The sequence below is a fragment of the Delphinapterus leucas genome, chromosome 11, assembly GCF_059928025.1.
Source record: "Delphinapterus leucas isolate spDelLeu-1000000601 "Yukka" chromosome 11, BTC_Dleu_Yukka2, whole genome shotgun sequence".
Classification (NCBI taxonomy): domain Eukaryota; kingdom Metazoa; phylum Chordata; class Mammalia; order Artiodactyla; family Monodontidae; genus Delphinapterus; species Delphinapterus leucas.
This window is the reverse complement of record NC_143139.1, coordinates 11,507,773-11,533,852: the sequence shown is the minus strand read 5'-3', so window position 1 is coordinate 11,533,852 and position 26,080 is coordinate 11,507,773. Positions and strand designations below refer to the sequence as shown.

Here is a 26,080-nt window from a genome sequence, read left to right as displayed (position 1 = left end):
ATAACATACAAGGGAACTCCCATAAGGTTATCAGCTGATTTCACAGCAGAAACTCTGCAGGCCAGAAGTGAGTGACACGATATATTTAAAGTGATGAAAGGGAAGAATCTACAATCAAGAATACTCTACCCAGCAAGGATCTCATTCAGATTTGACAGAGAAATCAAAAGCTTTACAGAAAAGCAAAAGCTAAGAGAACTCCTCTAGACGGGTAAGAGACCAGCAACATAAAACAACCTTCTACATATATAGACTACTATATCAAAACCTCATGGGAACAGCAAACCTAAAAACTACAATAGGTACGCACTCAAAAAAGAAAAAGCAACCCAGACACAACACAAAGGATGGTCATCAAACCACAAGAGAAGAGAACAAAAGAGGAAGGGAAGAAAAAAGACCTACAAAAACAAACCCAAAACAATTAAGAAAATGGTAATAGGAACACACATATTGAGAATTACCTTAAATGTAAATGGATTAAATGGTCCAACCAAAAGACACAGACTGGCTGAATGGATACAAAAACAAGATCTGTATATATGCTGTCTACAAGAGACCCACTTCAGACCTAGTGACACATACAGACTGAAAGTAAGAGGATGGAAGAAGGCATTCCATGCAAATGGAAATCGAAAGAAAGCTGGAGTAGCAATACTAATTTCAGACAAAACAAACTTTAAAACAAAGACTCTTATAAGAGACAAAGAAGGACACTACATAATGATCAAGGGATCAATCTAAGAAGACATACCAATTGTACATATATATGCACCCAACATAGGAGCACCTCAATATATAAGGCAAATACTAACAGCTATAAAGGGAGAAATCAACAGTAGCACAATCATACTGGGGAACTTTAACACCTCAGTTTCATCAATGGACAGATCATCCAGGAAGAAAATCAATAAGGAAACACAGGCCTTAAAAGGCACATTAGACCCAATGGACTTAACTGATATCTATAGAGTTTTCCATCCCAAAGCAGCAGAATACACATTCTCAAGTGCACACGGAACATTCTCCAGGACTGACCACACGCTGGGCCACAAAGGGAGCCTCAGTAAATTTAAGAAAATTGAAATCATATCAAGCATCTTTTCTGGTGACAATGCTATGAGATTAGAAATAAACTACAAGAAAAAAACTGTAAAAAACACAAGCGTGTGGAGGCTAAACAATATGCTACTAAACAACCACTGGATCACTGAAGAAATCAGAGAGGAAATCAAGAAGTACCTAGAGACAAGTGAAAATGAAAGCACAACGACCCAAAACCTGTGCAATATGGCAAAGGCATTTCTAAGAGGGAAGTTTACAGAAATATAATCTTACCTCAGGAAACAAGAAAAATCTCAAATAAACAACCTAACCCTACACCTAAAGCAACCAGACAAAGAACAAACAAAACCTAAAGTTAGTAGAAGAAAAGAAATCATAATGATCAGAGCAGAAATATAGAGACAAGCAAAGATAAATGAAACTAAAAGCTGGTTCTTTGAAAAGATAAACAAAATTGATAAACCTTTAGCCAGACTCATTAAGAAAAAAAGAGAGATCACTCAAATTAATAAAATTAGAAATGAAAAAGGAGAAGTTACAACTGACACCACAGGAATACAAAGGATCATAAGAGACTACTACAAGCAATTGTATGCCAATAAAATGGAAAACCTGGAAGAAATGCACAAATTCTTAGGAAGATACAGTCTCCCAAGACTGAACCAGGAAGAAACAGAAAATATGGACAGGCCAATCACAAGCACTGAAACTGAAATTGTGATTTAAAAACTCCCAACAAACCAAAGTCCAGGAACTGATGGCTTCACAGGCGAATTCCATCAAACATTTAGAGAAGAGCTAACTGCTACCCTTCTGAAAATGTTCCAAAAAATTGCAGAGGAAAGAGAACTCCCAAACTCATACTATGAGGCCACCATCACCCTGATACCAAAACCAGACAAAGATACCACAAGAAAAGAAAATTACAGGTCAATATCACTGATGAATATAGATGCAAAAATCCTAAACCAAATACTAGCAATCAGAATCCAACAATACATTAAAAGGACCATACACCATGATCAAGTGGGGTTTATCCAAGGATGCAAGGATTTTTCAATATCCGCAAATCAATCAGTGTGATACACCACATCAACAAACTGAAGAATAAAAACCATATGATCATCTCAATAGATGCAGAAAAAGCTTTTGACAAAATTCAACACCAATTTATGATAAAAACTCTCCAGGGCTTCCCTGGTGGAGCAGTGGTTGGGAGTCTGCCTGCCGATGCAGGGGATACGGGTTCGTGCCCCAGTCTGGGAGGATCCCATATGCCACAGAGCGGCTGGGCCCGCGGGCCGTGGCTGCTGGGCCTGCGCTCCGCAGCGGGAGAGGCCACAGCAGTGAGAGGCCCGCGTATCGCAAAACAAACAAACAAACAAACAAACAAACTCTCCAGAAAGTGGGCATACAGAGAATATACCTCAACATAATAAAGCCCATATACGACAAACCTACAGCTAACATCTTACCCGACGGTGAAAAGCTAAAAGTATTTCCTCTAAGATCAGGAACAAGACAAGGATGTCCACTCTCACCACTTTTATTCAACATAGTTTTGGAAGTCCTAGCCGCAGCAATCAGAGAAGAAAAAGAAATAAAAGGAATCCAAATTGGAAAAGAAGAAGTTAAACTGCCACTGTTTGCAGATGACACTATACGTAGAAAATCCCAAAGATGCTACCAGAAAACTGTTAGAACTCATCAATGAATTTGGTAAAGTTGCAGTTTACAAAATTAATACACAGATATCTGTTGCATTTCTATACACTAACAACAAAAGACAGAAAGAGAAATTCAAGAAACAATCCCATTTACCATCACTTCAAAAAGAATAAAGTACCTAGGAATAAACCTAAGGAGACAAAAGACCTGTACTCCAAAAACTGTAAGACGCTGATGAAAGAAATCGAAGACGACACAAACAGATGGGAAGATATACCGTGTTCTTGGATTGGAAGAGTCAATATTGTCAAAATAACTACAGTACCCAAGGCAATCTAGAGATTCAGTGCAATCCCTATCAAATTACCAATGACATTTTTCACAGAACTAGAACAAAAAAATCTTAAAATCTGTCTGGAGACAAAAAAGACCCCAATAGCCAAAGCAATCTTGACAAAGAAAAACAGAGCCGGAGGAATCAGGCTCCCTGACTTCAGACTACACTACAAAGCTATAGCAATCAAAACAGTATGGTACTGGCACAAAAAACAGACACATAGATCAATGGAACAGGATAGAAAGCCCAGAAATAAACCCACACACCTATGGTCAATTAATCTATGACAAAGGAGGTAAGACTATACAACAGAGGAAAGACAGTCTCTTCAAGTGCTAGGAAAACTGGACAGCTGCATGTATAAATATGAAATTAGAACATTCTTTAACACCATACACAAAAATAGCTCAAAATGGATTAAAGACCTAAATGTGAGACCGGACACTATAAAACTCCTAGAGGAGAACATAGGCAGAACACTCTGACGTAAATCATAGCAATATCTTTTTCAATCTGTCTCCCAGAGTAATGGAAATAAAACCAAAAATAAACAAATGGGACCTAATTAAACTCAAAAGCTTTTGCACAGCAAAGGAAACCATAAACACAATGAAAAGACAACCCATAGAAGGGGAGAAAATATTTGCAAATGATATGACTGACAAGGGATTAGTCTCCAAAATATACAAACAGCTCATGTGGCTTAATATCATCAAAACAAACAACCCAATCAAAAAATGGGCAGGAGACCTAAAGAGACATTTCTCCAAAGACATACAGATGGCCAAGAAGGACATGAAAAGATGTTCAACACTACTAATTATTAGAGAAATGTAAATCAAAACTACAATGAGATATCACCTCACACCATTCAAAATGGCTATCACCAAAAAAATCCACAAACAACAAATGCTGGAGAGGGTGCGCAGAGAAGGGAACCCTGCTACACTGTTCGTGGGAATGTAAATTGGTACAGCCACTATGGAGAACAGTATGGAGTTTCGTTAGAAAACTAAAACTAGGGCCACCATATGATCCTTCAATCCCACTCCTGGGCATATATCTGGAGAAAAACATAGTCCAAAAGGATACATGTGCCTCAATGTTCATTGCAGCACTGTTTACAATAGCCAAGACATGGAAGCCACCTAAATTTCCATCGACAGAGGAATGGATAATTAAGCTGCGGTACATATATACAATGGAATATTACTCAGCCATTAAAAAGAATGAAATAACGCCATTTGCAGCAACATGGGTGGACCTAGAGATGGTCATACTGAGTGAAGTAAGTCACGACAGAGAAAGAGAAATATCGTACGATATCACTTATATACATAATCTAAAAAGAAATGACACAAATGAACTTATTTACAAAACAGAAACAGACTCACATTCTTAGAGAATGAACTTATTGTTACCGGGGGGTGGGGGAAGCGTGAAGGGAAGGAATAGTTAGGGAGTGTGGGACTGACATGCACACACTGCTATAATTAAAATGGATAGCCAACAAGGACCTACTGTATAACACAGGGAACTCTGCTCAGTATTATATAACAATCTAAATGGGAAAAAAATTTGAAAAAGAATGGATACGTGTATATGTATAACTGAATCACTTTGCTGTACACCTGAAACTACCATGACATTGTTAATAAATACTCCAATATAAAATAAAAAGTTAAAAAAAAAGAAGATGGAAAAAATTTAGAACTGTGTCTGGTACATAAAGTGTTATCAACACAGTTGCTTTTATTATTATTAACTAGTAGTAGTATTGAAAGTTTTAAAAAATAATAACTTACATAGTCACAGATGGAGAGCAGTATGACAGGGAGAGTTACAGAACCAAACCTAATGACGTTCAGTAACATTGTTTCCCCTTCTCTTACAGCTTAAGAACTTTAAGTAGATTGAGACACATACTTCCATTTGCCTATATCATCCCAGACAAAATTCCTATGGTCCAATGCTCTAAAAGCAAATCTAAAACAATTTCTCTCAAGACATTCAGATAGCAACTTACTAAATAGTAAGCTTAAATCTTTCTATGGAGCAATGGAAAGAATAAATAAACAATAAAATACATGAAATAATTAATACTTTCAAAGATCCTTGAGTTAGCCATCAACAAAACGATTTAACTGTGGCTTACTTAAACTGAAAAATTTTACAAGCATCTTATGGACAGAAAAGTATTTTCCACAGCCTTAAAAGCAGAAACAATTTTTAAAACTATTTCAGGTTTGTTTGTACATGCTTACTTTTCTCAGGTCTTTCATCTTCATGTATTACTTGCTCTTCTTCCTCAGGTTTGCCGTCCTTTTCATTACTTTCTACTTCATCTGTAACAAAAATAGAAAAGGAAATTTTCTTCCATCAGAATTTGTAACAGTTCATTATAATTTATACTTTTGGTGTAATTATCCAGTTGATAATATTTTAGGAAATCAGAGTCTCAAAATGTAAAATATTGGGAATAAAAAGGGAGCATGAACTGGTGGAAATAAGTGGACAAGTCTAGCTTTAAATGTTTCTGCAAGTTCATAATAAACTCTTAACATGGAAAAAAATTAAATAATATAGATTTTAAAACAAAGAATCTTAGTAATTTACTGTCATCAATAGATTAATAAAATGTGAAAACAACTACTATAAAGCATTCAGACTCCTTTGCATTCAATTATTAAAACTAAAACAGTGGTTGTGGCAATTACAAAAAAAAATTATAAATTACTGGTGAACTCAGAACACCTAATATTTTGACCAGACAGGTTGAATCATTAGGTTATTTTAACGGTTACGGATAGGGAAAAGCTATCCTAAAGATAATAAAAGTTTTACTTAAAAGTAATAGCTGCTTTGATACCAGTGCCAACAACTAACTTAGCTCGGTGCTTGACATTTATTAGTTCATATCCCCCCAAAAATCCTACACTATAAACAGTATTTTTGCCATCATATATATAGATGAGGAAAGTAACGTTCAGAAAGGTTAAGTAATTTTCACAAAAGGCACATAAAATCTAACAGCTAAAGAGTGCTACCAAAAAATATTGCTAAAAATAGCCATACAGTTGCATTGTTACAACAAATAAAATCCCAGAGGCACCGTAAATGGTCTTTGGTCAATCAATCTATAGCTCCTCAACTAACTTAATCATTTAGGGGAGAAGAACAAGTCACTAACATGTTTGGGTTTCTATTTTTCCCCCTTACATCCCTGCAAGTGGCTCCCCTGCAGCTTCAATAAAGCATGCCGTATTTCATCATATTCTACAACCACAATTAAATAAACAATCATGGGTATATAGAACTATATAAAGATTTTGATATGGCATCTCTGCTCCAAACACCAGGGTTTTAATTTCAACAGCCCTGATGGTAGAAGCCAAGGTTAAAAAAACTTAAAAGAATTTTTAGGTGAAAATAGGCAGAGACTAGGATCATTGATGAACCTATTACAATGTTTTTCACATTAAGATAAACAATAAAGCTGTAAAACGTGAACACAGTAATACAAAAGAAAGACGTTTACACAGTACATACAGAGATTACTGAGACTATTTTTAAACTTTAACATAAATGAATATTTAAAAATTAACTTTCCATTTACCACCCTATGCTCATTAAGAAATTTTTTTAAGATCTCATCCCTCAACACCAGTTCAATGAAATGAAAGTTTGTTTTGCTCCCCTGTAGACTGCACACTCATTACATAGCATTTTTTCCTATATATACTTTTCCAAGTTTTCCTGCCTTTAATACTGAGGATGGTGACTCCTATAGTTTCCTAGTTTCCAGAAACACAGAGAAATTGGGTTGCTTAAGATGAAGGTTTACTTAGTCTTTATTTAGCAAACCATCCTTCCACCCAAAGAACAAAATTAGCCCTGGCTCCAATCAGGGTTACTTCAAGCCAGATCAGAAAACAGCAAAGCAAACTGGCATGGTTTGGTCTGCTCTTTTATGCATATGTTAGATCCCTCTCCGCCCACAGACATGTCAAGCTTAGCTCCCAATTCCTTCATTTTATTCAAACAACTCCTCTTATCATCAAATTCCCATTTTCCAGGTATGTTTAGAAGATATGACTGGATTCTCAATACTTAAAACACTTATTAGGAGTTTGAAATAGACAAACAGAATTAAAATTTAGGCTCGAGTTTTATATAATAAAGAAGTTGGGATTTTAAAAAATGGTACTAACAGAGTCTACAGAAGGGAGTAAGGCCCTATATTTCTTTAATTTTTTTTGTTGTTGTTATTCACAAAGCCTGTAGAGAATCTAAGTGAACCTCCATCAACTCAGAATAATAATCAGAGGCTCAGGTACACAGTGTTTATATATATATATATAATTTCAAGTAGTTTCTGGGACTCCTAAAACTCATCCAAATACTTGGGTTAAGACTGTCTTTTTTAGAATCTGTCTTCATTCACAGTTTCTGCTATAATTCCTCCCATCTTGAGTATAGCCTCATATGTTGGCATACATTCACAAACAGTTCTATCTGTGGTATTCTTTCCTTTCAACCAGACTAGACAGTAAGCTCCTTAAGAGCAGGTACCAAACCTTGTAATTTTGGTAACCCTAAAAACTTTGGGGAAGAGCTGAGACAAAGTAGATATTTAATATCTTTCTAATGACTGTTATCTTTAATAAAATTCATTAAATGAAGGTGGAAAAACTGTATTGTAGAGGATTAGAAGACAGAATTTACATTAGGGGTTGGTTTCCCATTTTCAGAATTACATAGAACTTTATTCCAAGAAAATACGGACAAAACCGTTGCCCTGGATCAGGGGTTGGCAAACATTTTCTGTAAATGGCCAAAACGAAGTATTTTCCATCTTGTAGGCTCTATGGTCTCTGACACACTACTCAATTCTGTCCTTATGGTGGGAGTTGATGATAAACAATATGTAATATGTAAACAAATAGATGTGGCTATGTTCCAACAAACCTTTATTGACCAAAAACAGTTAAGGCCTATAGGTCATAGTTTGCCAATCCCCTGTCTTAGATTAATGGCTCTACGAGAATACTTAAAACAAAAAATTCCTACAGACTAACTGAAGACAATATATCCATCAGAAAAAATGGGCAAAGAAGAGGAACAAGCAATTTATAGATAAGGAATACAAATGTAAGATTCTCAGCCTCACAAGAGGAATCAGAAAAATGTGGCATTACTGGCAATGTGACTTTTCCAGAAAATTTTTAAAAGCTTTATTTAACTAATTCAAGTCTCTAAATAGTATCTTCCACAGTTAAGTTTCTGTGCTCCCTTTTAAAGCAAAATTTGGGGGGTAATTTACATTTTATTATCTCCAATTCTTCTCCTCCCCTTCTCTCTGAAACTCAATTATCAACTAGGCTTTCAACTGCACTGCCCCCTGTCAAGGTCATAAATGATCTCCAGGTCATTAAATATTTCTCTTCCATCTTAACTGAACAAACAGCTGCATTTGATACACAAATAGAGTTACTCCTTCCTCCTCAAAACATTCTTTACTTGACTTCTAAGACAACAAAATCTCCTAATTTTCTTTCTAGCTGAAGTTTTTTCTTGGTCTCCTTTGCTGGTTCTTCCTCATATCTTCAACCTCTAAATACAGGACTGCCAAAGACCTCAGTTCTCGGATCTCCTCTCACTGAATTATACTCACTCTGAGGTGATTTCACCTCGTCACTCAACTTCGACTAATGTCTATATGGTATCTACCCCTAATTTTTTCTAGACAGTCCAAGCCTCTGCTCTAAAATCCAGACATATATCTAACTCAGGCAACAATCGTCAGTTGAAAGTGATCTTCCTCCCACACTCCCCTTTCCAAAACTTGCTTCATCTTTGATCTCACTCAACTCTGAAAAGAAAAATCTGCAACTTCTACAACAATGTACAGGAATACAAGATTCCATAAAGAAAATCCAAGTACGTAAGACACAGTTGAATATAAATGGGCTGAGATAATAAAGAATTTTAGCTGAACACATTAAATAGTGAAAACAAAATACCAATAAATTTTAAGTATGTAAACCATGGCAATTCTACCACTATTAACCTAAAGCAAAATTAGACAGAAACCTTAAATTCTATTCCCATGCAATTATCCTCATTAGCATTTACGTTCATCTAATTTATCTTAAGGATCCAATGAAAGGGAAAAACAACCAGATATTTTTAAAATCTGAAATAATATTTGGAAGGAAATTATGTCAGAGCTTAGGGTAAAATCTTATTTACTTTGAAACAGATTTTTCTCCTCAAAAATATTAAGAAAAAACAATGTTTAAAAAATTTAAAAAGCCGAGTAGAAAAGAGCTCTCCCTCTCGTTTCTACAGAAGAAACAAAATGAGAAGGGCCAAAAGGGAAGAAAATAGAGAATGCAGTAGCCTGAAAGCTAAGGAGAATCTCAAGAGGGAGGAATTGTTATTAAGAGGTCATCTAAATATGAGAGAATAAAGACAAATAAAGGATGCCCCTGGATTTAACAACATGAGCATCAATGTCACTCCACTGAGAACAATTAGGAAAGAGGCTGGGAACGTGGAAATCACAATTCAATTAAGTTAAAGAGCAAACAGGAGGAGATGAAACTGTGCTAGCTTTGTTAACATAACTTGAAGAATGGCACTGAAAGAGAGGAAAGATGGAACAGTAGTAGAGGAGAGTATATGGTATCGAGAATACATGGAAGGTAACTAATACGTGTACCTCCTCTGGTGTTGTTTGAATGTTCCCAAAGAGAAACTTTTATTTTCCTAGACTTCTTAAACAGACTATGATTGCAAACATTTAATGAGTATCAGGCATTATACAGTATTAAGCAACCATATGACAGCGTCTTCAGGCCTACTAAGGAATATCTGCAATAGGTTTTTAGGTCTTTCATCTATCTTTGTAAACCTGAAATCGCTTTTCCATTTGTTTTCAGATATCTTTCATTATTTTTTGCTGCTGCTCATATCCATAACTGCTATATTTAAGACAAATTTGCTAAAGTGTCTGAAATAACAGAGGTTTATGTTTTCCTACTAGTACAGCACATAAATGTTAGTACTTAGAGGGAAAAGCCAGACTTATAATCCTGTGTTCTGAAAACATTAAAAATTAGTCAAGAATAAAGAATCTGAAGAAAGTAATACCTCAACAGATGAACAACAGCAAATATGACATGTAACAGATTCTACTACCATATAAACAGAACAGAGAACCGTTTAAGAACCAATGAAGAAACCATACTTCAACTTACAATACACAAAATCTCCTTTGGGTCAGGGGACAGAAAATAAACGTTCAGTTACCAGCTAAGAAATTAAACCTATCACTAAACCTACTCTAACAGCATACAATCAAATAAAAGTCTAAAAGTAACCAAAAATAAACCGAACTCTGAATTTTCAAAGCATACAGTAGGTAGGGATGGCTTAATATTAATCTTTCTGCATTTAACCACTGGGTGGGAGGGATGGTCTCCAATCTCCAAGATTCTGACATAAAGGTAAAATGCATAAACTCATTAAATAATTAAGCTTAATTTGCCATGACTTTCTTATACACACTACCAAAAGATTTTTTTAAGGACTTACCCCAATATTACTCTCTATATTCTTACTGAAAAATGAGTGAAGTTCTCCTTAAACATTGTTATTTATTATCTTTCCAAAATGTAAATTTCATCGTGTCATTCTTCTCTGCTTGGAATCATTCAATGGCTCCCCAGTGTTAGTATGCTTTAGCATTGTAAGCAAGGTCCTCCATAACACTCTTCTATTACCAATTAATTAATTCTACAAACATTTACTGAGCACTAACTGTGACCCAAGCATTTTTTTGGCCTGATTATGATGGCTCAAAGCAGGGGTGATAGCAGTGAAGATGGTATGAAGAGACTGCATTCTAGATCTATTCTGAAAGTAGCACCAACAGGATTTCCTGACAGATTGGATATGGACTATGAATGAAAAAAATAAGAATGGCTCCAAGATTTGGGGCCTGAGCAAGTAGTATGGAGCTGCAATTAAGAGGGATTATCTTCCTTAAAACCCTATGTTACACAGAGAGTGAAAGGAAAGTGCTTCCCTGAAAACATCTATATTCTCAAAGTTACTCTCCTCTCAACTCCCAGCATACCAATTTAACATTACTACTGTATTCACAACCATGTATTTAATGGCTTGCAATTTAATTCTTGTCAGAATCCTCAGGGCGAGTAATGAACTTTATCTTTAAATCCCCAAGCCAAGAAGAGCTTGGCCTTTCTATATATACAGGTTTAATAAATGAATGAATGCTCTTTGGAAATGAAGTCATTTTTTAATAAGAAAAAGTTTCTGTCTCCAAAAGTAGGTATGATATATTGGGGGTGGGGGTGGGTGGGAGGGAATCCTCTGTGTCTTCTAGGCTTTTTTTTTCTTTGAACAAACTAAAAACCAGATGTTGTTTTTCTTATTACAAGGTCACTCCACTCACAGGGCTCTAAGGCTAAGAGAATGTGACACGATGGGAACATAAAGGTATTCACACCAGTCTGAAAGTAACTGAGAAAGTTTCACAAAGTTTCAAACAGTTTCACACATGTTTGAGTTTGACCATGAAAGCAAAGTAGGATTTTTCTCATTCGCTCTTTTTTCTCTAGTAATAATAAAAGAGATGGAAAAGACAGGCATTGACCAAATCATGAAGTTTATATAGCTTTTATATAAGGAGTTTGAAATTACCCTAAAAGTATTGGGTTGGCCAAAAAGTTTGTTCAATTCTAACTAAAAATAAAGGACAAATTTTTCATTTTCACCAAGAATTTTATTGAACAGTGTATTCACTAACCAAACTAACTTTTTGGCCAACCCAATAATAGTGATCTAATGAAAGAGAGGAACACAATCAAATAAAAGAGATTTAAGTTACTGAGAGATCATTCAGAAAATGAGGGGAGTACGTTAGGTAGAATCAAGAAGGCTTAGGAAGCAAATGGATAAAGTCTTTATCAAACATATAATTAGACCTCTAGGTTTTTGGCTTCCAGCAATGGTGGTGCTATTCCCTGGACAAAGAATATTAAAAGAATCAGATTTCAACTGGAAAATTAATTGTAAAATGGAATTTGTTACACTTGAAGCAAATAAATTAAACTAGTAGGCTTTTAGATTCAAAGTTATTTGGTTGCTGAGTGATAGCATGAACAATTGCTAGGATTTTGATCAATTATGTACTGGAAATTGTTATATCATGGTGTTAAACTGGTCCATCTTATCTCTATTCCCAGTCTATAAGTCCCTTACGGGCAAGTGCAAAATCTTCTACTTATTTTATCTCCCTTCTCAGCACTTCACACAATGCTGCTCTCAGAGTGGTTCTCTGTAATTCTAAATTCTGTGAAGTTAAGAACCTATGAAGTTAAGAGGTCATTCTAGTCACCATCATTCTCAACTTTCTCTGTAACTAAAAGAAATTTAAACTTTAAGAGAATGTTTTACTAAGCAGTTTATCAAAGCTAATCAAAATCTTTAGAATTTAAATAATATGCTAACCTGGAGAGCATGTCTCATTTTGTGATACAACTTCAGACTCATCCTTTTCACCCGAAATATCCTCTTCATCAGAGAGGACCAAAAAGGCTTCTTTTGGCAAACTCTCACTACTTTCTTGTTTAGATGGTGAACCAAAAGAACCTTCCATCTTTTCTTCCAAATCTGGATGTGTCTCATCAATTGGAAGGAGAGAAGCTTTAGAAAAGCAAGTAAGTTCATCTTCAGCAGGTGCAAGCTTTTCCAAAATAGGAATGATTTCATCTGTCTCCATAGAATCTGTATTTTCTAAGACATTCTCATTTTTGTCATCTTTTATAACATTTTCACTAATGGTTTCTGCAAGGTCTGCAGAATTTTCTTCTTCAGTCTTTTCACTTTGGTCAATCTCAATACTGCTAGATATAGCTTCCTCTCCAAGAGCAGATTCTGTGATAGCATCTTCTTCTATCTTCTTTTCAGGAGACACATCTGAACAAATAATTGTATCATCTGTTTCTAGAGCTTCTGCATCAACATCAACATTACTATCAGCTTTATTTTTCTCATCAAATGGGAAAATTTGATCTAACTTTTCATCACCTCCATTTTTTTCAAGAAAATCATCACCTTTATTGCTACTAGGCTCTGTACTATCAGTTTCAGGAACTGGTTCACAAACTGGTACAGAATTTGGTTCAAAGGTGGGATCAAAGACTGACTCAGAAGTTGGTTCATCAGAAATTGGTTCATCGGAGGCTGGATCACCAGAGGCCGGATCACCAGAAGTTGGATCACCAGAAGCCAGATCACCAGAGCCTGGATCACCAGAGGCCAGTGATTCAAAAGCATGATCACCAGAGGCTGGATCATCAGATGCTGAATCACTGGAGACCAGTTCAGTGGAGACCGATTCACCAGGGACTGGTTCAACAGGGACTGGTTCATTGGAGACCAGTTCATCAGAGACTGGCTCACTGGAGACCGGTTCACTGGAGACCATTTCACTGGAGACCAGTTCACCAGAGGCAAGATCACCAGAGACAGGATCAACAGAAGCAGGATCACCAGAGGTGGGATCACCAGACGTTACTGCTTCAGAGGCCAAGTCTCCAGAGGCAGAATCTCCAGATACCAGACCTCTAGCAGCTAGTGCACCAGAGGCTGTCTCAGCGGAAGATGGTTCAGCAGTCAGTTTAGAGGCTAGTTCAGGAGTTATATTATTAGAAGACACAGGTTCACACTTTAAATCATCATCCTGCTTGTTTTTTACATTAACGTTTAAGGTAGAGGGTGTTTCTTTCCATTCTGATTTACTTTTTTCGGGGTCAAAACAAAGCTCTTCAATGCCATTCACCTCGTCCTTGTCACTAATATAATCCATATTTTCCAAAGGCGAGGTTGGGTCCAAGTCTCCATTTTCATGGTTGCCATTTAACAGCTTGACATCAGTTTTCAACAGTTCTTCTTTGACCTTGTACACTGCTTCAAGTTGTTGACGATCACTCACTCGCATTGTTTTTCGAGCCTTAAAGACTTTTTTCTGAGGTTCTTCTATACTATCCATTTTGAATCTTTAAAAAGAGAAAGAGAAAGACAGAGTTTAACGACTGAAACCAAAGCCACCTAATTACAGACTTACTGCAAACTGATCTTATAAGCAAGCAGCCCTTTATCTAATTTTGAAATAATTACATATAGAAAGCATAATGATCCTTGCTGTGTGTTAATTTTCACATTTATTGAATTTATATAATATAAAATTGATAGCAGATACAGTTCACAGGAGATCAATTACTAGGCAGTATTAGGAAAAAAGTGACTAATTTCTAGTTTTCATTCTCAGTAAGCTAATGGATTCACAGAGTCCGGAGGAGATAGCATTAAAAAAAAATACATGAAGTAAAAAAGTAGCTGTCAAAGGAAAGATAAAATTATAAGAGAATGAAAGCAGTAGGGGAATGGGAGAGAGGTATAGAGATAAGGGGAAAAAAAGAAGGGAGAATTAAGGAACATAAGGAAAGATTACATTTGCAACCAGGAATATCTAAATTAACAACTGTAAACACATTAATAAGAGGTTACTATCAAGAAAGTGAAAAGACACAATAGAAGGAAATACAGTCAACCCTTGAACAACAGAGGTTTGAACTTCATGGGTCCTCTTAAACTTGGAATTTTTTCAATAAATACATACTACAGTACTACCTGAACCACAGTTGGTTTAATCTGTGGATGCGAAGGGACAACTATAAAGTTATACGAGGATTTTCAACTGTGCGGAAGGTCAGCCCCCCCTTAACCCCCACATTTTTCAAGGGTCAACTGTATTTACAAATCATACATTTGCAAATAATGTATCTGATAAGAGACTTGCATCTGGAAAATATAGAATATAAAATATTGTTGCAGTTGAAAAGTAACAACAAAAAAACCAATTTAAAAATGGGCAAAGGACTTGAACAGACATTTCTCTAAAAGATACACAAATAGCCAATAAGCAAGAAACATGAAAAGATGCTTAACATCATTTAGTCACCAGAGAAATGTAAATCAAAACCGAAATGAGACAACAGCTCACACACACCAGGATGGCTATATCAAAGAAAATAATGAATGTTGGCAAGAATGTGGGCAAATTGAAACTCTCCTGCAATGGCAATGGGATTGTAAAATGGTGCAACTGCTTTGGGAAAACAGTCTGGCAGGTCCTCAACATGCTAAACATTAATCATTAATTTTTAATCTTTCCCTTTTTTTGTAAGTGTATTCATGTAAAGCTATAAATTTCCCTCTAAGTGCTGTTTTAGCTGCATCCTACATTTTAATGTGTCATATTTTTCATTGTTATTCTATTAAAATATTTTCTAATTTCCATTGTGATTTCTTCTTTCATCTGTGAGTTACTTAAAAGTATGTTTCTTTAAAAGGTAATACACTATGACCATGTGAAGCTCATTAAAAAAAAATACAAGGTCAATTTCATATTAAAAAATTAAGCAACGTAGATTTACAAGTGAGACACGAAGCATTATAGCTTAATATTATAGGCCCAACCAAGATGTCCACTTGATAAAAATACATTAGAGCCCTAAGCCCTAATTCCTCAAATTGTGACCTTATTTGAATAGGGTCTTTGCAGAGATAATCAAGTTAAAATAAGGTCTTTAGGGTGGGCCCTAATTCTGTATGATCAGTGGCCTTATAAAAAGGGGAAAATCTGGACACACACACACACACACACACACACACACACACGGGAGAACGCTGTGTGAAAAACGGAGTTAGCCACAAGCCACAGCTGGGAGAGAGGTGTGGAACAGACCCTTCCTTAGCTTCCTCAGTGGGGGCATGGCCCTGTCAACACCTTGATTTCAGACTTCTAACTTCCAGAAATGTAAGACAATACATTTCTGTTATTTAAGAAAAAACGTTTTTTTCAAGCAGTGTGATTTACCACAAAAACAGAATATAGGATGAAAATAAACAACAGATCATCTCAACAGACACATAATATTCATTCATTTGACAAAATTCAACACTGACTCATAGTTAAAACTCTCAGAAATCTAACAGAAGGAAACAACTCAAATCTAATAAAGATTATCTACAAAGAAAACTGCAGATATCATACTTAATAGTAAAATAAGATCAGAACTAAGATAAGGATATTCTCTATCATTGTTTCTGTGTTAACATCTGGTCAGTGCAGTAAGGCAAACAAAAGACTTGGTCCTAGAGAAAGACAATGTTCCCAGTCTATAGTGGAATAAAACAAACGTCCTTTAAGGACTAAGATATACAGAATCAAGAATATTAATTTTACATTGGATATTCACTTAACATCACCATTACCAGTAGGAATGATGTTAGGATATACTTGCTTTGGTTGGAGAAGGGAAAAAAGCAGCCTCGGAAGTCTGGGAACTTATCTAAGGCTCAAAGCTCAGTGTTGTTATAAACTGATTTGATGCTTATAGCTAAATCATGTTGGACATAAAACGACTTCACCATTCAAATTAGACAAGGTCACTGCGCAACCCAGCATCCCGTAAAATACTAAACATCTCCCTCTCTGACTAAGTGATAGCTACACTTTTTTATCAATTGCAGCTTTATCCTCGCTGTAGTTTGTCCTCCCTATATAGATAACAGTTGCTGAGATACACAAGCATAGAATTGCCCCTGCTTTCTGATAGCACCTAATACAGAGTAAGGCTCTACTGCCTCAACCCCCACCCCCAAAACCCCAACTATACTATAACTGAATCTTTTACCAGGTTTTTTTCTAACATCCTCCTACTGATATGCCTCGCTGTTTCCCCATGGTGAACATTCTCTCTCACTGCAACAAATAATAAACCCAACTTGTTCAATTACAGGTGTGTTCTTGGTGTTCCACTGTTCCTCTAGCTGAAAGGCATAAAACTATGGCCCAGCCTATTTGCTGGAGGCCAATAAAGCCCGAGAACCAACCATTTTGTCACAGTACTTGTAGACTGTGGTATAAAATCTGCATTCATTCTCTTACTTTAAGCCAATTACTTATATTTCTTGGTCTTTCTAGGTTTTTAATTTAAATTATGGAGCTGAGTGAAACAATTTACAGAAATTACCTTAAAATTGAGAAGAAACGTCAACGCAAAATTATCATAGGCACTATTTTAAGGGTTATTAACTGCAGCTAAAATTTAAACTTCAAAATTTTTCCCATCTACCATCCATTTGAAACTCACACTAACTGAAAAATTTTCTGCAAAGATAAAATGCAAATTTTTTAGTCACTTTTCCTTGCTGACTCCAAACATACAAAAGGATTAAATTTACAGTACAAGGAGTATGGTTACCCTTTAAATATTTTCAAATACTGAACTGCAATTCTTTTGGACTTTGACCTCATAACAGCCACATTTCTCAACCATTATGCATAAGTGGCAGTTATTGCCAGTTGCAGTAAAAGCAAACACTCCTCTTTTTTAAAAAAAAGTATATTTTCATAATTTTTAGTAATCCCATTAAGAACATGAACTCTGCAAACAGAAACATGGATTTGAATTCTAGCTCTCCGATATACTATGTGACAGACGGCAAGTTACCTAGCCTTTCAATGTTTAGTTTCAGCCACCTTAAAAAGGGAATATCAGTACCTGACACAGAGGTTGTAATAATGATTAAATGAGATTCTATACATTAAGCACCTAGAAGGTAGTAAGCACTCAATAAATGTTATTATCATAATTGTCTATGTATATTCACAATGGCTTTAGGCATAAACTAGAGAATCTGAAACAAATTTCTCTTAAATACTTCTGGGATTTTTTGTATATGAATTAGAAAATCCAACACGCAAACACCACGTTCAATGTTAATAGCCACCACCAAGTTACATTTAATAAAAATAAATGTTATCGAAGCAAGCTGGTTTTATCAACAAAACTGCCATTCAATTCAGTACACTAAAGGACTACCTATACAAAGAATTACAGAATAACTACCACCTATACCCACAAGGGTGCACACTACAGCCATTTACAAGATTTTTTATGGGTTCTAAGTATAATGAATAACAGACAAAGCAATAAGGAAGTAGCATGAACAACCGTAGCATGAACAACCAGTTCAAACTAGTTCAGCCATATCTATGCAAACCAATCAGCAGTTAAGTTTTTAAAAATCTATTTTGCATGAGCAATGTATATTTAAGAAAGACACACATTAGAGAAGGGTGTGTTTACCTGAAAACAAGTCTCCATAACTGTACTACCGGAACAAAACATTTCTAAAGATCATTTTAAATACTATCATCTGGAACTGAGACGCCATTCACAAAACTATTTGACAAAAGAAAGACTACTTTTTTAGGTGGCAACACTAGAATCATGAAGCTCTCACAAGACTGTAATTTATTTTCACAGGAAAAAGCATTTATATTTTACAGCAGAAAATGTCTGCCATGTCTAGAAGTAAATGTGTAAAACGTGATGAACTACTTTCTCCTGAAAACATTTTTTCATGAGAAAGACAGTAAGAAAAAAGTGCTTTTAGGTCCTACTCTACATATTCAGATTCAAGAACTCTAGGGAAATACTATCACTATAAAAAAAAAGAATCTTTTTCTACAGCATTAACAAGGATTTCACCTTTACTTAAGGAATTTATATTTAAGTAACCAAGAAGGATGTGTTACCTGCAAATAAGTCTCTATGGCTTGGAATTTTTTTTTGAAATTTGTGTAAATTATTTTTAAGTAAAGCCCAATGAGCCTCTTCTTCAAGTGAAACCATTATTTTCTTCTCTGCTTCATCCCCCTCCACCCACTCCCTTCACACTCTTCTTTCTAGCAAAGAGATTATAGCTATGAAACAACAAAGAGAAGTATTACCAAAAGCTGCAATGTCTTAGCCTACAGTCTGCCTGCTCAAAAAGCTCAAGAATTTAAGTGGCTATTCAAGAGCTGGTCACAAACTCAGCCAATCAGTAGCCAGCATTCTGATTCCTGCCCAGCAACAGGAGACAGACAATAAGGTCAGAAAAACATAGTTAAAACCTGGATTCACAACACTTCAGTGAGGTTCTTTGTCTGATAAAAGTAATCTAGAACATAATTGCAAAGAATTCTAAGTGCATAATATACATTAACTATATCATATAAATAAATTAAAATAAGATAAAAGGTATAAATCTTATTTATTTTCATTTAAAGAATGTTTCCAGAAATATAAATCCATTCCCCACCTGGGGAATCAGTCAAACACGGACAATGCATAACACGAACATACTTTTCTACACAATGGGTTAGAATCTGCAAAATTCAAATGTAAATTTCTTTTTAAAATTCCATAGTCCTTAATGTTTATAAAACATTTATACTAAAAATCCAGCAAAACCTTAAATCCAAACAACTAACAAGATTATTTTCACACTCACCTACCTCTATTGTTACAGATTTCCAATTCCAAAAATTAATTGTGTTCTGGACCCAAAAAAGGTTTACTATGGATAGCATTATAAAGTGTTTTGTTGTCTACTGCACTGAACTGATTTAGTTTGATTCACCTAATGAAATTAAAATGTGATTCTTGATAACCTGTATTAAGTGTTGTAAGTACAATTACTACATTATTTTCTCCTTAACTGCCCTTGGCAGCAGGTTACAAAAAGGTTATGAGCTCTCCCCTTTTGAAGAAATAAAGCAAATGTGTATATTACATAGTAAATACTCATGTAAACTAAAGGCAAATTTTTCCTATATTACATCATTCTACAGTCCTTTAAATGTAAAATTATAAAATAAAAATAGGAAATCTGTCATCAGAATTTTTTTTCTCAAATTTACTACCTATAAAATTTTCTTAGTAATAAACAAGTTTTTAAAATAAACCTCATGTTTTTCTCCTTCAATTACAGATAAACCATGTAATTTTTCAAACACACCCAAGAGGGAGCTTGCTGCAGCCATACTCTTAGTTTATATAGTCTCCCCATAGGAAAAATAAATCAGCAGCTGCTTGAATGCTTCAGTCCTGTGAGAGAACTGAAATTCACTGTCTGATTGGCTCAAATCCGTAGTTGCCTAAACCAATCAGACATCAGCATCACGTACCTTGCCCGGCAACAAGGGAAGCAGATGAGGGCAAGTGCTCTACCAAGAATCCAAACGGTGTGAAATTAAAGGTGAATGATGAAATTGACACATATTCGTAATATACCCCCAGATTCTTTGCTTCAATAACAGGTCTATGGTGGGGTTTTTCTGAGTAAATAAACAAGGATCTATACTACTGCTTTCCAAGAACTGCCTTAACAAACAAAACAATAGTACGTACCAGGACTGTTGGGTCAAAACGCGCGCACACACGTAAACACTATGTTAATTCAAAGTATGGATACTTGATGAAGTGTATTTAAAAATAAAACTTTAGCAAAAATTTGCAAAATGTTAAGCAAAGCTACTTAAGTGGACTTGACACTTCTATCTTTGACACAGTTACTCCAATTAAATTCATGCTGTTAACTGACATTAGTATAACATTATTCTGAATAATGGGATGCTGAAAATAACTTTTATTCAGATCTGAGTTTGTTAAATGGCTTAAATAAATATTAGTCAATAGGCTTGACTAATAATGGCTTACTCCTAAAGAATCACTTTATGCTGAGGATTCCTAGCCTCTGTAGACGCTCTGCTACTGAGTTCTTTAAGAATCCCATTGTCAGTTGAGAACTGTGTGATTTTACTTTGCACTCCTAAATTTTACTTGAGAATTCTGCAATAGTCCTGGCAATAAAACCATAAAGAATAATCAGTGTGTTGCACGGTAAATGTTAACAATCTGCGTATGTTTACTGCCCATTAATGAAGACTGGTGAAACTGCTAGTGCAGTGATCCATCCTCTTGATACTTATCTGCTCAAATTTAGTATACAGACTTGCTAAATTTTTCTCTTAAATACTGGATATCTTGTCATCTCTGTCAATAATTATTTTTCTAAAACTGTAGTAAAACAAAATCACTACTTCTGTTAAAAATCCCACAAAGATTTTCATCTTGTTTCCAAACTTCTCTCTCCCAGCCACTCACAAAGCACTGGCAATATTTACTTGAGGATCCAGAGTCCCTTATAGTTCACAATTCTTCATTTCTACTATGCTATGGTTCTTCTCTCACATGCATAAAAACACTGTCAATAGCTATCCTACCACACTTTAAAAAACATTAATTGGTGAAATCTGTTCCTTACCTAATACTCACAAATTCAGTAAAGTATTGAATGTTCATAATATTTGACACAACAAATAACCCCTTCTGCCTGTCATCAAGCTAATGATATAAAAATATGTAATGGAATATCCCCTAGGAAACTGGGAGTTTGCTTTACCAACAATTCCTTGGACAAAGCAGGAGCAAATCAATATTGGTTATGCACATCAAACCAGAATGGTCACTACAGTCTAACTTGCTGCATTCACTGATATTGATCTTTTGAGAAATTCTAAGGTAGTCTACATGAAAAAATGCAAGATACCTTAAAATCACTTCTCCAAGTGCATTCTGGGGATCATTCTGTTATATAGGCAAAGTCAAATTAATTGACCTGATCCAACAAATGCAATTTTAGAACACACTTACCAAATTACACCCCCTTAGAAAATTAGCCAGTTATCCATCAGAGCCCTACCCACTAGCTTATCTCACTCACCAAATTCCACCAGCAATGAGTAAAGTTACAGAAGGCCATGTATTTTATTTCCTCAGGAATTTAAGAACCACTTGTCCAAAATTTTTCACACTTTACCTGGGTGAATTACAACACCCAGAATGATTTAGGACAAGTTGAAAGATGTAAATCCTTCAAATGCCAGGAAATAGCTTCTACTTTCCTTATTGACCCAACCTAAGTTGAAAGAACAGAGAGCTTATTTCTGTGTCAGTCAGCTTTCACTAGGTGATAATGCAGTATGAAAAAAAAAATTTTATTGGCTAATAACTAAGATTCTTCTTCATTCTAAGTCATAGGCTGAAGGAGCAGCAACTGTTCCCCCACCCCCTGCAATTCTAGGTCTTGTGGCAGAGAGAAAATCCACAATGACAGAACCATACAGTATACAATGGTTTTAAAGCTTTTTCTTAGACATAGTACTTACTTTCTTAGACATAGCACTACTTTCACTCACATTCCATTGGCTAAAGCCAAGTTAGACATTAAGAGGGTAGAGAAGAAAAAAGCTCTCATGGGGAAAGACTTCGTGTCACATGGCAAAAGGCAGGGATATATAATCTTACCAGAACAAGAATAACTGAGCTATATAATCAACCACACCTCAAAAATACATAATTATAAAAGCTTAGCACAACAAAGATTTCTAAACTAACAAAACTGAATCTACTCCATGTTCCAGCATTACCATAACAGTTGTCATAGGATAAATCACCCAAACTCTCTAGATTTCACGTCACTCAACTGTAAAACTGAGGTTAGACCAGATGGTGGCTAAGTTTGATTCTAGCTCAAATTTTGTATTATTTTACTAAAGTCTAGCTATACTGATGCTCTTTTATAATTAATTTTTCATTATGAAATACAGTGAACATGCAAGATATAAAGTCTGATATAATGAACACATGTGTACACATTATCCAGATAAATTAAAAACAAAGCCCGCTGTGTAACACTACCAGATAGCATGCTCCTCCTTCCCCATCCCCAGCTCCTTAACACAAAGATAAGCATACTCTTGAATTTGATGTTTATTATTCCCAGGCATACCTTATACTTTTTCTATAAATTCCCCTTTTCATTAATGAAACAACACACCTTAAAGGGATAAAAGGAACTGACATTTATCAAGGGGTAATTATATGTCAGGCCCTAAACCAAGGCATATTCTTTTCCCATTTATTTAAGTGACAAGTTATACAAATTCAACTTTACATCTGAATTAATACATCAATAACCATGCTGCTATCATTCATCTCATTACACAGATAATAATTAACTTAGTAAGGTCAACAGACACCCAATTTCAGCATGCAGTTGTCTCCATTGCATATGAACATTTCTTATGCATTTCATCCTTTAAATTTTGCAACCAGGGAGTGTTCTAGCGTTCAAAATGCTAAGCGATAAACTATACTGTATTTGCCACTATTTTCTTCTCTATCTCTTTGAAAATGGAAGAATCATTTAATATAATTGCTAAGGCCCATCCACACAGTAAATGAGTTCTGACAGTACACACTCAATTTTACCACCCTGCAGACTGGTTCATATATTAGCTCCAACAGTATTACCAAGAGGTTCTTAAACATTCAAGTATTTTTTAAAAGTAACTTTTCATTAAGTCATCCAAGCAAGTAACAACAGAACTCACTCAACAAACCACAGAGTTTCCTCAATCTGATACAGAGCATCTAAGAAAAACCCACAGCTAACATCATACTTGATAGTGAAAGACAGAAAGCCTTCACCCTAAGATCAAAAACAAGACAAAATGTCTGCTCTTACCACTTCTATTTGGCACTGACTAGAGGTTCTAGCCAGGACAATTAGGCAAGAAAACGAAATAAAGGTCATGCACCTTGAAAACAAAAAAGTGAAACTACCTCAACTTGCAGATGATAAAATCCTGTACATAGAAAATCCTAAGGAATCCACTAAAAATTGTATTAGAACCAGTAAATGAGTCTAGAAGGTTGCAAGATATAAGATCAAGATATTAAAAAATCTGTTGTAGGGCTTCCCTGGTGGCGCAGTGGTTGAGAGTCCACCTGCCGATGCAAGGGACACGGGTTCGTGCCCCGGTCCAGGAAAATCCCACATGCCGCGGAGCGGCTGGGCCCGTGAGCCATGGCCACTGAGCCTGCGCGTCCGGAGCCTGTGCTCCGCAACGGGAGAGGCCACAGCAGTGAGAGGCCCGCGTACCACAAAAAAAATAAAATAAAAAATAAAAATCTGTTGTATTTGTATATACTTGCAATGAACAATTTAAGAATGAAATTAAGAAAACAATTCCATTTACAATAGCATCAAAAATAATAAATTTAATAAAATGTACAAAACTTAATACTCTAAAAAACTACAAAACATTGAAGAAATTAAAGAAGACCTAAATAAGCAGAAAGATAACTTAACCTCTTGAATCAAAAGTCTTAATATTAACATGTCACTACTCTCGAAACTGATCTACTGATTCAAGGCAAAGCCTTGGCTAGGGTTGAGGGTTGGGGAAGAAATGAGGAATGGCTGCTAAAGCGTACAGGATTTCTTTATAATGTAATAAAAATGTTCTAAAATTAATTGTGGTGATGGTTGCACAAGTGTGTGAATATTTCAAAAACCACTGAGTTATATACTTTAAATGGGTGAATTGTATGGTATGTGAATTACATCTCAATAAACCTGTTTTTTTTAAATAGCAAACTAGAGTTGAGTATTTTTTCATTTATTTTTAACCTATGACTTTTACTGAGTCACACTTTCATGATGGACAAAACAACTATACCAAAAGAACTGAGTACCGGTTCCTACTTTAGGGAATTTACATTTCTAGGCCAACAAGTATACGTGTAATTATACTAGTGATAAAGGGCAATATACAGAAAATAACAGCAATCTTGTTCTCCATGTGTTCATCTTAGATAAGCCAATTACTTTTTTTCCCTTTCCTAAATGGGACATAATTCTATGATGTTTATCTCACAGGATGGTAATAATGGGCATGAGATACTCATATGAGATAAACGAACAAAACAAATTTTATCAACAAAAACAGTACCGAGCATGGTGCAAATGAACACTCCAGGTACATATACGAATAAAGTCTTCCACACACGGAAAATGCAATTAACCATCTTTACCAAAATGACTAGGAAGTCTTAAATGAAGCAGGAGCATTTCCTTTTATTATAAACTGGCACTATAATCAAAAGGCCTTACACGTAATTAATGATAATATTTATAAATGAGATATACTTACTGAGCTTTCTGGAGTTACATAAAGCTTTGTCACATTTTATTAATACTGCCTTTATTCAATATGAAGTGTCTTGCCACTGTATTTACCAGTACTTTACATGTACCTTTCTAGAAATAATTATTAGGGGAGGTAATGGGGGGATGGGTAAAACAGGTGAAAGGGATCAAGAGGTACAAACTACAAGTTATAAAATAAATAAGTCACAGGGAAGTAATGTCACAGCACAGAGAATACAGTCAATAATATTGTAATAACTTTGGTGTGTAACATATAATATCGAATCATGTTTTATACCTGAAATATATAAAATTGTAAGTCAACTATACGTTAATTTTTTAAAAAAAGAAATAATTAGTATAAATTGACTGAAATACCTATGTTTAATGAAACACTTTGGCACATCTCATCATGTATTTAGTATAAGATTAATACATTTTAAGTGCCCAAGCTTCGTTGTCAGAAAACATCTTAAAATATGCTGGTATCATTATGACGTACTTCAGAGGTCATTTAACAAAAGAACAAAAAATAAAGTAAGTAACCTGGAATAATATTTATGAGCTACACAGTGTCTGGCATATAGTATACACTTAGTAAATACTGACTAAAAGAATAATAGGCTATATACATACAACTAAAATCAAAAATAATTCTTAAGCGAAAAAACTAAATTATTCTTTATAAAGCAAAGGTAGTAATCTAGAATATTTCTGACAGAATTGCAAACTAACATGCTGGCATGTTCAAATACAGCAGGTTTACATACAAAGGTCAACCTTCCTTTGAGGAGTCAGAATGCTTATTTACTAACAAAAAGTAACATATGTCTACTTACACAAAATGCTGCCTCTGACAGGGTGCAATACAGAGCACCATTAAAATTAATCTAATCTGACATGAGAGACATTTTTCAAGGCTCATAAATCTTGTTTAGATAGTTGATTTTACATTTCAAAAACTAAAATACCGTTTTGAAAGAAATCTACTTTTGCTTATTACTACATAATGATGAAAAT

The 26,080-nt window shown here is 35.1% G+C and overlaps 1 protein-coding gene across 5 annotated transcripts in view; it reads right to left on the bottom strand.

Annotated features, from left to right (window-relative positions):
- The window catches only part of ATF7IP (activating transcription factor 7 interacting protein), a 127,758-nt gene that overhangs the window by 64,699 nt on the left and 36,979 nt on the right, over positions 1-26,080 (bottom strand). For 4 of the 5 annotated variants that reach the window (XM_089920342.1, XM_022577641.2, XM_022577640.3 and 1 more), the window contains 2 exons: positions 12,611-14,160; positions 5,335-5,415 (listed from right to left, as the gene is read on the bottom strand). In XM_089920342.1, the coding sequence (XP_089776468.1) occupies positions 5,335-5,415; positions 12,611-14,153 (1,624 nt within the window). In that variant the 5' untranslated portion in view covers positions 14,154-14,160. Of the gene's footprint in view, positions 1-5,334; positions 5,416-12,610; positions 14,161-25,064; positions 26,076-26,080 lie in introns of those variants that run through there. The other variant, XM_089920343.1, reaches the window with a different exon arrangement.